Source organism: Capra hircus, chromosome 21, assembly GCF_001704415.2.
Source record: "Capra hircus breed San Clemente chromosome 21, ASM170441v1, whole genome shotgun sequence".
NCBI classification, from domain to species: Eukaryota; Metazoa; Chordata; class Mammalia; order Artiodactyla; family Bovidae; genus Capra; species Capra hircus.
The window spans coordinates 21,640,509-21,656,798 of NC_030828.1; the positions used below are offsets into that span (position 1 = coordinate 21,640,509).

General features: G+C 42.9%; 1 protein-coding gene across 2 annotated transcripts in view; it reads right to left on the reverse strand.

Annotated features, from left to right (window-relative positions):
• Nucleotides 1-6,228, reverse strand: part of SEC11A (SEC11 homolog A, signal peptidase complex subunit) — a 32,793-nt gene extending 26,565 nt beyond the window's left edge. Inside the window, exon 1 of one of the 2 annotated variants that reach the window (XM_018066080.1) lies at nt 6,141-6,228. Coding sequence is in view for 1 of the 2 variants with exons in the window: in XM_018066079.1 (XP_017921568.1) it covers nt 5,856-5,906 (51 nt within the window). In the remaining variant the exon portion in view is untranslated. Of the gene's footprint in view, nt 1-5,855; nt 6,063-6,140 lie in introns of those variants that run through there. The other variant, XM_018066079.1, reaches the window with a different exon arrangement.

Here is a 16,290-nt window from a genome sequence, read left to right on the forward strand (position 1 = left end):
CTTCTGATCCGGAAACTTATTTTACAGGTAATTAAAGCACAACAGTCACATGGGCACACAGTCATGAATTTCACTGGTCTTATGTGTCCTCCATCATCTTAAGTGGCTGGCCTGAGAGAACAGTGGAAGAGTAGGCATTATAAATTTATTGTGTTTCAGTGCCAAATCCATCCTTCTGTGTTACTAGGCTGAGCCCTGTAAACAAGGGCACCTTTTCCCACAGCCTCAAGGATGTACATTTTTCTTAACAAAGGCACTGCAGGGCCTCTGCAAGACGACAGAGAGTGGGAAGGGCTTCTCTTCCCACGGAGTGTTTGTATTTCACCAGGTAGCCAGTAGATCTGAGTTCAGGAGGTCTGCAAATGCTCACCTCAGAGACCATCACAGACTGGCTCCTGCCCACACACACTGGCAAATTTCTCAGCCTCTCAGTAGGCTGCTTCTATGGACCAGTTCCAGCTCACTGCTCCGGCAAATGTCACTGCATGTCCCTGTGGCAGCCACACCCTCTCCAAAGAAGTCTTGGAGGGAGCTATTCTGCTAGTTCTTTGTTGACTCCCTTATCCTAAAAGGCATAATTACTGGTTTCTGCACACACTATTTCTGAACCCCTTAAAAGTCCTCTTTTATCCATTTTAGTGGTTGAGCATCTTTTACCAGTTGACAACTCTCTGTATTTAACACCCTGCTAGTGATAAAGATTTTCCCAATCCTAAACAAGACCAGATTAGCTTTCAATAATCAAAAAAGTTAATGGATCTGTCCTCGGTGTTGTATATACATCCTATTTGTAGTACACTTGCTCATATTAGGTCCAAGTCTAAGAAAAATCTAGGCTTCTGTGTGCTTCACTAGAGGGCCAATTTATTAAAAAGAAAAAGTTACCCAAAATATCTGGAATTCAATCAGAAATCACTACAGTAGCCATTAAGAGTTAAGTGATCCTAAAAGATAGATATAGAAAGAGGGACTTCCCTGGTGGTCCTGTGGTTAAGACTCTGCCCTCCCACTACAGGGGGCAGGGGTTCAACTCCTGGTCAAAGATCCCACATGCTTCATGGGCATGGCCAAAATACTGTTTTTTAAAAAAGAAAGACAACAAATGAAAGGATTGTGCCAAGTCTTAAAGTCTTCAGATTTTGGTAGGAAAACATACAGATAATTAAAATCCAAAGAAATGCCAAGTTCAATCAAGTAAAGGAAAAGACCTAAGGAGACACTAAAGGAAACTCTGTGACAGTCAGACTAGTCCATCAGGGCTCAAACACGGATCCAATCAGGCTGGCCAAAGTCTTCTGGTCATTAAGAATTCTCAGCAAAAAACAAAAACAAAAAATTCTCAGCAAATAGATAATTACAGATGAAAGTAATGTAACAATTATTTGGCATAACATACTTATTTAGCAAATAACCATCTTTTCACTCCAGGAAAATTTACAATTAAGAACAGAAATGCTTAAAGGAAATTCCTATTTGGAATCTTAAGTTTTTGTAACATTTAAAGAGAATCTGACCTATTAAAGTAGGTCAAGTTTACAATGTTAATTAAAAATGTATAATTGTTATAGATTTATTTTTTTAATCAGAAAGCTTACTATTTATATATTATATTCAAATGCTGAAACATGAGAACTTAAGCTCCATATTTATAAAAATTACATAAGTATGCACTGATGTTTGTTGAATAGTCAACCTTCTTAAAAAGGAAATTCTTTAAATTTATAAATCAAATTTAATGTTTTTAAGATGTCTGTTTACAAATTAGCCTAAATATTCAAAGGCCCTTAAAAGTGATTCTTAAAATTTGCTAGACCTGGGAAGTCCCTGGGTCCCCAGTGGTCAGGGCCCTGTGATTTCACTGCCAAGTGCCCAGGTTCAATACCTGGTTGGGAAACTAAGATCCCACGGGCCTTGTGGTGTGCCCAAAAAGAAGTTGCTAGACTTTCAATGGGCTAAGATTTGAAAACCGATTCTAAAAGATTTAGTTTTTAAATTTTAGCCGTTATAAATTGAGGTGTTTTTTTTTAAATAAAAGAATTCTGAACAGGCTTTTCTGTGCACAAAGGCTATCTCAATGGGCATCAAGAAATTAACCTACAACCAGAGGAGTGATGGAACCAACTTGCTAAATTCTGAGGAATCTTGCAAGCTGATTGTTAAACACAGTGTTATGAAAATTACTATAATTACTTTAAAAACAAAGTTAACAAATAATCTAAATTCATCAGTTTCTAATTATTTTATTACATTTTACTATTATCTATGTTCTTGCGATTATTTTTTAAATTTTATTTGTAAGGTGGAAATTATACTTGTATCCTACTACATTTCTTCCTAATTCAACATTCAGTGATGTCATGTCCGTAGCTTGAAATTGGCCATGTTGGAAGTATTTACACCATAGAAATGGGCAAACTACAAATCAGGGCTTTGTGGATTAAGGAAAGCCTCAGAAAAGCTGTGCTCTGATATTACAGTAAAAGAGCCACAATGTAAAGGGGAGAAGACAAATAAAATAACATATAACAGTTAAAAGGGCTCTAGAGATCACCTAATATTCTAGGTGATCCTTACTCCTTGGAAGGAAAGTTATGACCAACCTGGATAGCATATTTAAAAGCAAAGACATTACTTTGCCAACAAAGGTCCGTCTAGTCAAGGCTATGGTTTTTCCAGTAGTCATGTATGGATGTGAGAGTTGGACTATAAAGAAAGCTGAGCACCGAAGAATTGATGCTTTTGAACTGTGGTGCTGGAGAAGACTCTTGAGAGTTCCTGGACTGCAAGAAGATCCAACCAGTCCAGTCTAAAGGAGATCAGCCCTGGGTGTTCACTGGAAGGACTGATGTTGAAGCTGAAACTCCAACACTTCAGCCACCTCATGCAATGAGTTGACTCATTGGAAAAGATGCTACTGCTGGGAAGGATTTGGGGCAGGAGGAGAAGGGGACAACAGAGGATGAGATGGCTGGATGGCATCACCGACTCGATGGACATGGGTTTGGGTAGACTCCAGGAGTTGGTGGTGGACAGGGAGGCCTGGCGTGCTGCGATTCATGGGGTTGCAAAGAGTCGGACACGACTGAGTGACTGAACTAACTGAATGGTCTAGGGGAGTATACAAAGACTCAGAAATAATACAAGGGGAGTTCTCAAGATAGTTAAATACACAAAGTTTGAACAGAACCATGTCCATACACGCAGTGAAATGAAACAGGCAGGGAAGTTAAACCCCAGTTTACGAGAGAGAGAGAGAAAGAGCATACTGTAAAATGGCTAGGACTTATTGCAGATGCCATTCTAAGGGGCTTGGGACTCTACCTTACGATAGGATCTACTGAAGTTTGAGGACAGGAGAGAAGACATTAATCTGGCAACAGCTTATTGGATGCCATGAAGGTAGTGAAACACTTTAATTCTGAAAATTGTGAAGCAGACAGAAAAAAAATTACATACAGTACACAAACAGCGGGGCCTAGAGGGCTACAGTTCATAGAGATGAAGAGAGTTGGACATGACTGAAGCGATTTGGCACACACAAGTTAAAAATCAATTAAAACTCAAAGCTCAAAAGAATACATACTCTGGTTCCACTTCTATAAAACACACTGATACTGACAAAAAGCAAATCAGTGGTTTCTAAGTGTTAGAGAGATGAACTACAAAGGATCTCGTGGGTGATAGAAATGTTCTGTATCTTGACTGTAATGTATGTATATAACTGTAAACTTGTCAACTGATACTGTTTTTTTTTTTTTGGCCTTGCCAGGCAGCATCTAAAATCTTAGTTCCAGACCAGGGATGGATGCTGGGCCATCAGCATTGATAATGCCGAGTCTTAACACTGGACTGTTGGGGGATTCCCTCAACTGATACACTTTAAATGGATGGAGTTTACTATATTAAAGTATTCCTCTATTAAAAAATAATTACAACTCAAATTAATCAAACATTTGATGAAACTTCTAGTTTCCCTCTTTTCATCTAGTAAGCTCTCGGTACGTATGCATGCATGCATACTCAGTCACTTGAGTGGAGTTCAGCTCTTTGCAACCCTATGGACTGTGTAGCTCATCAGGCTTCTCTGCCCATGGGATTTTCCAAGCAAGAATACTGGAGTGGGTAGGCATGCCCTCCTCCAGGGGATCTTCCCAACCCAGGGACTGAACCCTAGTCTCCTGCACTGCAGGCAGATTCTTTACTGCTGAGCCACCAGGGAAACCCCTCAGTACCTATAATCACCATCAATTTTTTGCTCAGATACTATGTGCAGGTAAAACCTCATTTCTAACTTTTCCTCACCCCATCCCCATGCAATCCAATCCTTCCCATCTCCTCCTAACCATCTCTGGTAGGCTGCTCATTTTCTTCACCTGTATAATGGGCATAAAATGACCTACCTCACAGGTATCTAATGCACTCCACATATAGCAAGAGCTCAAAATAGTTACTGTTCTGCCTTAAGTCATTTTCTACATATTGATGCTCCTTGAAGGTCAGAGTCTGTCTTATTTATCTTTGCATTTTTCTCACTGAACCTAGCACAGGGAACAACAGAGGCCCCAAATAAGAATTTTTCCAGAGAAATGTCTGTGGCACCTAGAAATTCTGATATGGATGAAAAAACACAAGTGAAAATTTTAAATGTTATAAAGACATAAACGTCGTGCAATTTGAAAAGGAAAGATCAATTATGACTGGAGGAAGTAGGAAACACGTCTGAGAGGAGGTAACACTGAGCTAGCTGAGTATGAAGGGGAGTAAGGGGAGGGTGCATATTTTCTTCCCTAAATGGTAATTATAAACTGCAAAATAGACACCCAAGAGAAAAACCTTCAATAGTGACATAAGGATCCTTCTTAAGAGCAAAATACTGTAAAAAGGTCCGAGGCAAGCAAAACTAGGCTCTTCAGACACTACTGACCCTGAAGACAAAAAGAAGCAACTTTTTCCAATGACTAAATAATTACAGGGCTTCCCAGGTGTCTCATTGGTAAAGAATCTGCCTGCCAATGCAGACAGGGGTTCCATCTCTGATCCAGGAAGATACCCTGGAGAAGGAAATGGCAACCCACTCCAGTATTCTTGCCTAGGAAACTCCATGGACAGAGGTGACTGGCGGGCTACTGTCCATGGGGTCGCAAGAGTCGGACATGACAGAAACGACTAAACAACAACAACAACAAATAATTGCAACAGTACTATCCGGAATATGATCTCTAAGTTCAGAACGGAGTAAGGTTTAAGGACAAAAATCAGGAAATGTAAGATTCAAGATCCCTGTGCCACTGATATTCTGAGGTACACCTTAACGCTAAAGTGGACTCGAGGGCAAGCAGAGTTACTGTTTCAACTCTGAACTCGAAGGTGGCTCCAGGAAGTTAGTACAGACCGCTGGGGCCCCAGCTGTACAACGAACGGCCTCAAAATAGAATGGCTTTTGTGGGGCCTATAATCGTCTCCCCGAGCATCCCAGAAGCCAGAGCAGTGCACTGCTAAACCCAGTTGCCAGAATCCAACGGAAGTCACTGCGACTGAAGTTTGCCGCCTTACCCAGTCTAACACAATAAGCAACCCCAACTCCCACTTACAAAGAGCCCTACGGTTTGCACTTGCTTCCCTGCCTCATTATGGGCAATGGAACGTGACGATCAGGCTTCCCGCTCCGCCCGGAGAAGGCCCGGTCTCAGTTAAGGGCTAAAACAGCGAGTGGATAAAGCTATCTCTGGACACAGAATCCACAAAGAGATGGAAGAGTCCAGGCGTCAGACCCGCTCAGGCCCTCTCACAGGGGCCCAGAGGTCCGCGGGGCAACAGTGGAAGGTACAAGGGGAACGGCGGGCGGCCAACCTCACCTGCCGCTTGTTCATCCGCCGCACATCGTCCAAAAAATCTAGAGACAGCATGGCGGGGCCGGCGAGGGGACACGGGAAGAAGAGAGGGCACGATGTGACCGGCGGGAGGAACGGCTGGCGCACGAGCCAAGCGCACACTGGACAGGACCCCGCGGTCCCCGCACTTCCGCTTCCGGGGTGGAACGGGCGCGGCCCCGCCCCCTAGGCGCGATGAGGGGACAAAGGGACTCCCGACCATCCTAGTCCAGCCTCCTAGCCTGACCTCGCTGAAGGAGGCTCTCGTACCTCCTGGAGCTCATCTGCTGAGAGCGACTGAAGCCCACTTTCCGCGCTCCTCGTGGCCCCACACTGAGGCGGCCGCTCTGGGTTAGACAGGAGACCGCCCTGCAACCTCCGGAAGGCGGGACCTAGCGCACGGCTGGCCAATAGGGAACCGTGTCTCTGCGGGCAGAAACAGTCCCTGAGTGGCCCGCCTCAGTTCAAGCCCGGGCCGCGAGTCTGGGTGTGGCGCTGGACTTGTCCTGAGCTCCGGGAAACTGACGACTGAGGTATTTCCATAAGTGCTGTTGGGTTAGGGCGGAGGCTGTGACTTTCAGAGCACTGCCTGAAGCTTTCCGGAGTTTAAGAAGCTCTTAGTTGTAGAAAAAATCTGATAGGATTAGAAAACTACCAAACCCAGAGGTCAGAGGGAGACAAGAGGAGAAAACTGCCAAACCCTGGGGCTTCCTTGGTGGCTCAGATGGTAAAGAATCTCCCTGCAATGCAGGAGACCTGGGTTTGATGCCTGGGTCAGGAAGATCCCCTGGAGAAAGGAATGGCTACCCACTCCAGTGTTGCGTAGAGAATCCCATGGACAGAGGACCCTGGCGAGCTACAGTCTACGGGGTCCCAAAGAGTCAGACATGACTGAGCACCTGATGGATTACGGAGGGATTCATCAACTGATGAAGGGATGAACAAAATGTGGTATATCCATACAATTGAATATTATTTAGAAACATAAAGAAATATTGTGACGCAGATGAACCCTTAAAAAATTAGATTCTTAAAACATTGCTTCTTAATGAAAGAAGCCAATCACAAAAGACCATGAATTGTATGTAAAATGTCAAGAATAGCCAAATCCATAGAGACAGAAAGCAGTGGCTGCAGAGGGCTGGGAGGGTTAGGTAAAGTGGGAGGTGATGCTAGTGGGTATGGGGTTTCTTTTTAGGGCGTGGTGTTGAAAATGTTCTAAAATTGATTGTGGTGATACTTATACAACTCTCCAGTTCAGTTCAGTTCAGTTGCTCAGTTGTGTCCGACTCTTTGTGACCCCATGAATCACAGCAGCCAGGCCTCCCTGTCCATCACCAACTCCCGAAATTCACTCAAACTCCTGTCCATCCAGTCGGTGATGCCATCCAGCCATCTCATCCTCTGTCGTCCCCTTCTCCTGCCCCCAATCCCTCCCAGCATCAGAGTCTTTTCCAATGAGTCAACTCTTTGCATGAGGTGGCCAAAGTATTGGAGTTTCAGTTTTAGCATCAGACTGTCCAATGAACACCCAGGACTAATCTGCTTAGGAATAGACTGGTTGGATCTCCTTGCAGTCCAAGGGACTCTCAAGAGTCTTCTCCAACACCACAGTTCAAAAGCATCAATTCTTCGGCGCTCAGCTTTCTTCACAGTCCAATTCTCACATCCATACATGACTACTGGAAAAACCATAGCCTTGACTAGATGGACCTTAGTCGGCAAAGTAATGTCTCTGCTTTTGAATATGCTATCTAGGTTGGTCATAACTTTCCTTCCAAGGAGTAAGCGTTTTTTTCATTTCGTGGCTGCAGTCACCATCTGCAGTGATTGTGGAGCCACCCCCAAAATAAAGTCTGACACTGTTTCCAGTGTTTCCCCATCTATTTCCCATGAAGTGATGGGACCAGATGCCATGATCTTAGTTTTCTGAATGTTGAGCTTTAAGCCAACTTTTCCACTCTCCACTTTCACTTTCATCAAGAGGCTTTTTAGTTCCTCTTCACTTTCTGCCTTAAGGGTGGTGTCATCTGCATATCTGAGGTTATTGATGTTTCTCCTGGCAATCTTCATTCCAGCTTGTGCTTCTTCCAGCCCAGTGTTTCTCAAGATGTACTCTCCATATAAGTTAAATAAGCAGGGTGACAATATACAGCCTTGACATACTCCTTTTCCTATTTGGAACCAGTCTGTTGTTCCATGTCCAGTTCTAACCGTTGCTTCCTGACCTGCATATAGGTTTCTTACAAGAGGCAGGTCAGGTGGTCTGGTATTCGCACCTCTTTCAGAATTTTCCACAGTTTGTTGTGATCACCACAGTCAAAGGCTTTGGCATAGTCAATAAAGCAGAATAGATGTTTTTCTGGAACTCTCTTGCTTTTTCCATGATCCAGCGGATGTTGGCAATTTGATCTCTGGTTCCTCTGCCTTTTCTAAAACCTGCTTGAACATCTGGAAGTTCATGGTTCACGTACTGCTGAAGCCTGGCTTGGAGAATTTTAAACATTACTAGCATGTGAGATGAGTGCAATTGTGCGGTAGTGTAATCATTCTTTGGCATTACCTTTCTTTGGGATTGGAATGAAAACTGACCTGTTCCAGTCCTGTGGCCACTGCTGAGTTTTCCAAATTTGCTGGCATATTGAGTGCAGCACTTTCACAGCATCATGTTTCAGGATTTGAAATAGCTCAACTGGAATTCCATCACCTCCACTAGCTTTGTTCGTAGTGATGCTTTCTAAGGCCCACTTGACTTCACATTCCAGGATGTCTGGCTCTAGATGAGTGATCACATCATCATGATTATCTGGGTCGTGAAGATCTTTTTTGTACAGTTCCTCTGTGTATTCTTGCCACCTCTTCTTAATATCTTCTGCTTCTGTTAGGTTCATACCATTTCTGTCCTTTATCGAGCCCATTGTTGCATGAAATGTTCCCTTGGTATCTCTAATTTTCTTGAAGAGATCTCTATTCTTTCCCATTCTGTTGTTTTCCTCTATTTCTTTGCATTGATTGCTGAAGAAGGCTTTCTTATCTCTCCTTGCTATTCTTTGGAACTCTGCATTCAGATGCTTGTATCTTTCCTTTTCTCCATTGCTTTTTGCTTCTCTTCTTTTCACAGCTATTTGTAAGGCCTCCTCAGACAGCCTTTTTTTTTTTTTTGCATTTCTTTTCCACGGGGATGGTCTTGATCCCTGTCTCCTGTGCAGTGTCACGAACCTCCGTCCATAGTTCATCAGGCACTCTGTCTATCAGATCTAGTCCCTTAAATCTATTTCTCACTTCCACTGTATAATCATTAAGGGATTTGATTTAGGTCATACCTGAATGGTCTAGTGGTTTTCCCTACTTTCTTCAATTTAAGTCTGAATTTGGCAATAAGGAGTTCGTGATCTGAGCCACAGTCAGCTCCCTGTCTCGTTTTTGCTGACCATATAGTGCTTTTCCATCTTTGGCTGCAAAGAATATAATCAGTCTGATTTCAGTGTTGACCGTCTGCTAATGTCCACGTGTAGAGTCGTCTCTTGTGTTGTTGGAAGAGGGTGTTTGCTATGACCAGTGTGTTCTCTTGGCAAAACTCTTAGCCTTTGCCCTGCTTCATTCTGTGCTCCAAGGCCAAATTTGCCTCTTACTCCAGGTGTTTCTTGACTTCCTACTTTTGCATTCCAGTTCCCTATAATGAAAAGGACAGCTTTTTTGTGTTAGTTCTAAAAGATCTTGTCAGTCTTCATAGAACCATTCAACTTCAGCTTCTTTAGCTGAAGAAGTTACTGGTTGGGGCATAGGCTCGGATTACCCTGATATTGAATGGTTTGCCTTGGAAACAAACAGAGATCATTTTTGTTGTTTTTGAGATAGCATCCAAGTACTGCATTTCAGACTTTTTTGTTGACCATGATGGCTACTCCGTTTCTTCTAAGGGATTACTGCCCACAGTAGTAGATATAATGGTCATCTGAGTTAAATTCACCCATTCCAGTCCATTTTAGTTCACTGATTCCTAGAATGTCAACGTTCACTCTTGCCATCTCCTGTTTGACCACTTCCAATTTGCCCTGATTCATGGACCTGACATTCCAGGTTCCTATGCAGTATTGCTCTTTACAGCATCAGACCTTGCTTCTATCACCAGTCACATCCACAACTGGGTATTGTTTTTGCTTTGGCTCCATCCCTTCATTCTTTCTGGAGTTATTTCTCCACTGATCTCCAGTAGCATATTGGGTGCCTACTGACCTGGGGAGTTCCTCTTTCAGTATCCTATCATTTTGCCTTTTCATACTGTTCATGGGGTTCTCAAGGCAAGAATACTGAAGCGGTTTGCCATTCCCTTCTCCAGTGGACCACATTCTGTCAGACCTCTCCACCATGACCCGCCTGTCTTGGGGGGCCCCACACGGCATGGCTTCGTTTCACTGAGTTAGACAATGCTGTGGTCCATGTGGTCAGATTGGCTAGTTTTCTGTGAGTATGGTTTCAGTCTCTGCCCTCTGATGCTCTCTTGCAACATCTACCGTCTTACTTGGGTTTCTCTTACCTTGCACATGGGGTATCTCTTCACGGCTGCTCCAGCAAAGCGCAGCCACTGTCCCTTACCTTGGACGAAGGGTATCTCCTCACAGCCACCCCTCCTGACCTTGAATGTGGAGTAGCTCCTCACTGAATTGTATAATTCAAATTGGTGAGCTGTATTGTATGTGAATTATATCACAATAAAGCTGTTACAAAAAAGAAAAAAGAACCATTGACTTCTTGTTCGTTGTTAAATTTCCAGTGGCGAATGCACAACCTGACAAACGTTGGGCACCCAACAAATATTTGATGAATTTAAAATATGTGTGTGTTGGGTATCTCCAACTATTGTGCAAAGATAAACCACACTTATTGAGTCAAAATATGAATCTCTGATTTCTCAAAATTAGGAAGGCCTGTAGAGGAAAGTAGACATAAGCTCCGTGAAGGCAAGGACCTTTTCTTGTCCATTCATCTCTCCCCAGCCTTCTTAACAGTAACTAACTTTCTCCATAGATTTTTAAAAAAATTTATTTACTTAATGTATTTTTGGTTGCACTGTGTCTTCGTCGCTGGGCACAGGCTTTGTGTAGTTGCAGCCAGCAGGGGCTACTCTAGTTTCGGAGCATGGGCTCGAGGGTACCAGGGCTCAGTAGTTGTAATATAGGGGATTATTTGTCCCATGGCATGTGGGATCTAATTCCCTGACCAGGGTCACACCTGGGCCCCCTGCATGGGGAGCATGGAATCTTGGCCACTGGACCACTGGGGAAGTACCCTACTTCATAAACTTTAAATGTCAGACTAATTATGGTTTTCTGAGAAATCATGTTACATCTCAATAGTCATTTCACTCTTTAGGTTATAGTTTGTCTCAGCTTATGTTCAGTTGGTAGGATGCAGTTACTCTAATGTATTATTTCATGATAAGTGTTTAATTTATGTGTTAAATTTGAAATTTCACTGTATTACATTTTATTTTCAACTAACAAAAATGGATCATTAATTCAAATCAGTTAGTTGAAAGTTAATTAAATCAGGATGCTGAATATGTTCAAACTCAGAAAAAGAGTTGTAAATGAAACATTGCCCAGGAATCCAGTGCAAATATCTATACTGGGTGAATCTGACTGCACTGGAACTGGGTAACCCACAAGTGTAATGAATTATGATGAGCAGCTGAAAAAGAATGGTGCTAATAGACATATGATAAGCCTCTAAGAAGTATGTTTTATTAAACTGGCAGTAGAAAACAAACGGGGAAAAGAAAGCAGGAGGGATAAATTGGGAGCTGTGGATTGCCGTGCACACACCACTATATATAAAACATAACTAATAAGGGCCTACTGTAGAGCACAGGGAACTCTGCTTAATATTCTGATGACTTATATGGGAAAAGAATCTGAAAAAGAGTAGATATAGGTATGTTGTATATGTATAACGGGTTCACTTTGCTGTACACCTAAAACAAACATAATATTGTAAATTAACTATACTCTAATTTTTACATTTTTTTAATACTCTAATGAAAATGCTTAAGAAATAAATTAGATAAACTGTTTGTCTATTTGCCCCTGGTTCCCAGTGCATCACGTGTGTTTCATTCCATAGCTTATGGGATTTGGTCAAAACTGTCAACTAACTCTATGAGATTTTAGTCCCTTTTTTTTAATGGCCAATCTGATAACCAAAAAAATTTTTTCTAGAGGAAGAAAAACCTGCAAAATAATACTGTCTAATATAACTTTGATAAAATCTCTCGCTAAAGATCAAAACTATAGAGCTATACTTTGAAGCTGTGCTTTTTATAGCCAAAACAGTGACAGGTCACATTTTTGCCAAAAAGCTTTTAAAGTCAGTCACAGTGTTAATGATTAATAGCTCAGTAAGAAAACTAAATAAGATTTTGGCAAAATTCCTTTATCAAAAGATATTGTTGAGAGAAACAGATACTGTTGGACATTGCATAATATCCATGGCATATAAAGCAGACAAACACATTGTCTGGAGTTGCCTAGGGCTGCTAGAGAAAGTTATTCTACTATGGTAGGTCCTGGAAACCTATCACACCCTTTTCCCCTCATTTTCATTGATCTGATGAATTAGTTATCTATTTCTGTATAACAAATCACCCCCAAACCTAGCAACTTAAAACAAGAAACATCTCTGTTTTGTGGGTCAGAAATTTGGGACCACCCTCACCTACTAATGGTTTAGGTTCAAAGTCCCTCCGAAAGTTACAGTCAAACTATCCAGAGGGGCTGCTGTCTCATCTGAAGGCTTAGCTGAGGGAGGGCCTGCTCCATGCTCACTCAGGTAATTGTTGGTAGGTCTTGGTTATTCCTGGGCCGTTGGACTGAAGCCTCAGTTCCTACTTGGCTGTTTCCCATAGGTCTCCTTCAGTTTCTTGCCATGTGGACCTCTCTTTAGGGCAGCTTGCAACATGGCAGCTAACTTCTCTCAGAGTGAATGATCCAAGAGAGAAAAGAATGAATCTAGACTAGGATAACCAACTTATCCTGATTTTCCTGGGTTTTGCACTGAAATTCATTTATTTGGCTGCGCTGGGTCTTAGTTGTGGCATGTGAGATCTAGTTCCCTGACTGAGGTTAGAACCAGAGCCCCCTGCAATGGGAGCTTGGAGTCTTAGCCCCTGGACCACCAGAGAAGTCCCCTACATTCTTAATATCTCTCTTTGACCACTTTCTTCATTCCCACTGTCTCTACCTTGGTTCATGGTACTTTCACTTATCCTGATGATTATTGCAGTGAAGCCCTAATCTGTCTTCCGACCTGCAGTCTTGCTCCAGGTCTTGCCTTTCTCCAATCTACCCTCCACACAGCAGCCAGAGTGATTTATCCAAGCCATTAACTTGGTGATGTTACTTTCTTACATAAAATCTTTCAGTAGATCCTCCTGACTCACAGGATATGTCAAATTCCTTAGCATGCTACAAAAGACGCTTTGTGATCTGGCCCCTGCCTCCCTCTCCCTCCCCTTGCATTTGAGACCTTAGTTCCCTGAATGCCACATGCTCTCACTTTTACATAAGTTGCCTCCTCTGCCTAAAAAGAGAGGCCTCCTCCATCTCACCCCAGCACTTTTTTTTTTTTGGCTGTGCTGGGTCTTCTCTAGTTGCATTGATTTGCGGTTACTCTCTAGTTGCCATAAGAGGGCTTCTCATTGCGGTGCCTTCTCTTGTTGAGGAGCATGGGCTCTAGACCGGGGGTTCAGTGGTTGTGGCGCATGGATTTAGTTGCTCTGGGGACATGTGGGATCTTCCCAGAACAGGGATCAAACCTGTGTCCCCTGCATTAGGCAAGCAGATTCTTTAACCACTAGATCACCAGGGAAGCCCACCCCAGCACTTTTTATTCCTCCTTGCCTTTCAGATTCAACTCATTCACCACCTTCTCTGGGAGGACTTCACTGCACTTCTATTTGCATTCCTACCATCATTTGTGTCGGAGAAGGCGATGGCACCCCACTCCAGTACTCTTGCCTGGAAAATGCTATGGACGGAGGAGCCTGGTGGGCTGCGGTCCATGGGGTCACGAAGAGTCAGACACGACTGAGCGACTCCCCTTTCACTTTTCACTTTCATGCGTTGGAGAAGGAAATGGCAACCCACTCCAGTGTTCTTGCCTGGAGAATCCCAGGGACGGGGGAGCCTGGTGGGCTGCCGTCTGTGGGGTCACACAGAGTCGGACACGACTGAAGTGACTTAGCAGTAGCATCATTTGTATATTGTGTAGTTGCACATTGTGTATCTGTTGCTCTCACTAGACTCTGAGTTTCCTGGGGGCAAGAGCTTTAAAACTTATGTTTTTACTCCCAACTTCTTAGGTGAAACAAATACATAAGAAAGGTTGTCAAATGAATGAATGGAGGCCCAGTCCTTCCAGAGACAGATGGATCAAGGATGACTTTAAGGATAAGATTACCCTCACTCAGATTCACAGTGTGTGCTCAAGGCTGAAAGTGGGTTTATTGAAATAAAAAGCAGAAGATATAGGGAACTTCCCTGGTGGTGCAGTGGTTAAGACTCCATGCTTTTGTATATGTATGGCTGAATCCCTTCACTGTGTACCTGAAACTATCACAACATTGTTTGTTAATCAGCTACATCCCAATACAAAATAAAAAGTTAAAATAATAAAATTAAATTAAAAAGCTAAAAAAGATGCCAAATACTCTTGGACTTCCATTTCATGGGGCACAGATTCCATCCCTGATCAGGGAGCTAGATCCCACATGTCACATGGCATGGCAAAAAAAAACCCCAGAAAATATAGCCCTCGTTCTTGAAGGGTTTTCAGTATCATTTGCAGCAGAAGAAGAAAAAGAAAAAGGTATCTATTATGAAAGGAAACAAGCTAGATATAACTGCTAGCCTATACATGCTATTGAAACTCATAGAAGAAAGACTCTTTCGGGCACGGCCTTAGTCAAAGGAAATTCTTGAGGGAAGCTGGACCACAGCTAGGTCAGCTTTGTATTGTAATAAAGGAAGCATAATGTCCAGCACAGGTTAGAAACGGGGTTAGGTGTGGGGAGATGGCTAGCTCCCAGTTTTCATTCCTTGGGAGTTTACAATTTTGAATAAAAGGGAGGCTCAGTAAGAAATAATTGGGATGAAAAGAATCCGTTAGGAAGGAAGAGGACCTGGAGAGATTAATATAAACTGGGTGGATCTGGAAAGGCTTAACGAGGCTTCCCTGCAGTGTTGGGACCAAAACAGTACCTCTTATGAAAATAATTCAGATATTTAGGACAGGTGATACCACACTACATAAAGATGTAAAGCCTCAGGAATGAACTTTTCCAAATGCGGGTCTCTGACTTGCTATTTTCTCTGCTCACAAGACTGCCAATCTTTCCAACACATAAGTCTTCTGGACCCCATCAATCACAATGGCACGTCTGGTATTTTTCTTTACATATATCCTGCTGGCCTGCCTGAAGGAAACATCTTATAGAGTATATGTCAGGCCCATTTAACTTTTTGTTTGCTTGGTTTTGGGGGGTTTTGTTTGTTTATTTGGCTGTACTGGATCTTAGTTGAGGCATGCAGGATCATTCAAACACTTAGTTTTGGCAAGTGATGTTTAGTTCCCTGACCAGAGATCCAACCCAGGCCCCCTGCACTGGGAGCACAGAGTCTTAGCCACTGGACCACCAGGAAAGTCCAAGATCCACTCGACTTTGAATCACAAATTAATCCACTCACTGGCTGTGTGATCTTGGGCCAGTTAGTTAGCTATTTTTATCCTCACTTTTCTGGCATGTAAAATGGGGAATAAAAATCATTTCATCATTCAAAGATTACACAAGATCGTACATGTTGATAATGCTGTTTGCACAATGGATGACAAATGGTAAGTGGGCAATAAATGTTAATAATTAGCAAAAACAGGAAGTGGATTCAGCTGATACCCAAATGCTCAGGCCTAAGAAAGCCTGTCATTATATAACTGAACCTCAGTAAGTCACTTCTGTACAAATCAAGGGTGTTTACCAGCAGAAGCAAAGGTGATGCCATTTTGGAAAACTCTATTCAAGGAAAAAAATAAAGCTATGATCTCACCCAGTTTTCCTTTCCTTGACCATCCCCCAATGAAGGAAGTGGTGGGTAGAAGGAGAAGGTCTCCCTGTGACCCTGACAGGAAAGGAAGTGGCCCTGGGCATATTGGGTAGGCTAGTGCCCAGGTCACACTGGATGTCTAGCTCTTCCCCAGTGCCATCTCCCAAAAGGATCTATCTGGGTTTGCTGAGGGGGGACTCATCCACCCCACCTCCCCAAGATCGGGTCAGGGGCTAAAGAAATGGGACTTTCTGCCCACCAACTCAGTGGCTACAGACATCAGAAACTATGGTTTCAAAGTGTCTGTTGGGACTCCCCTTGTG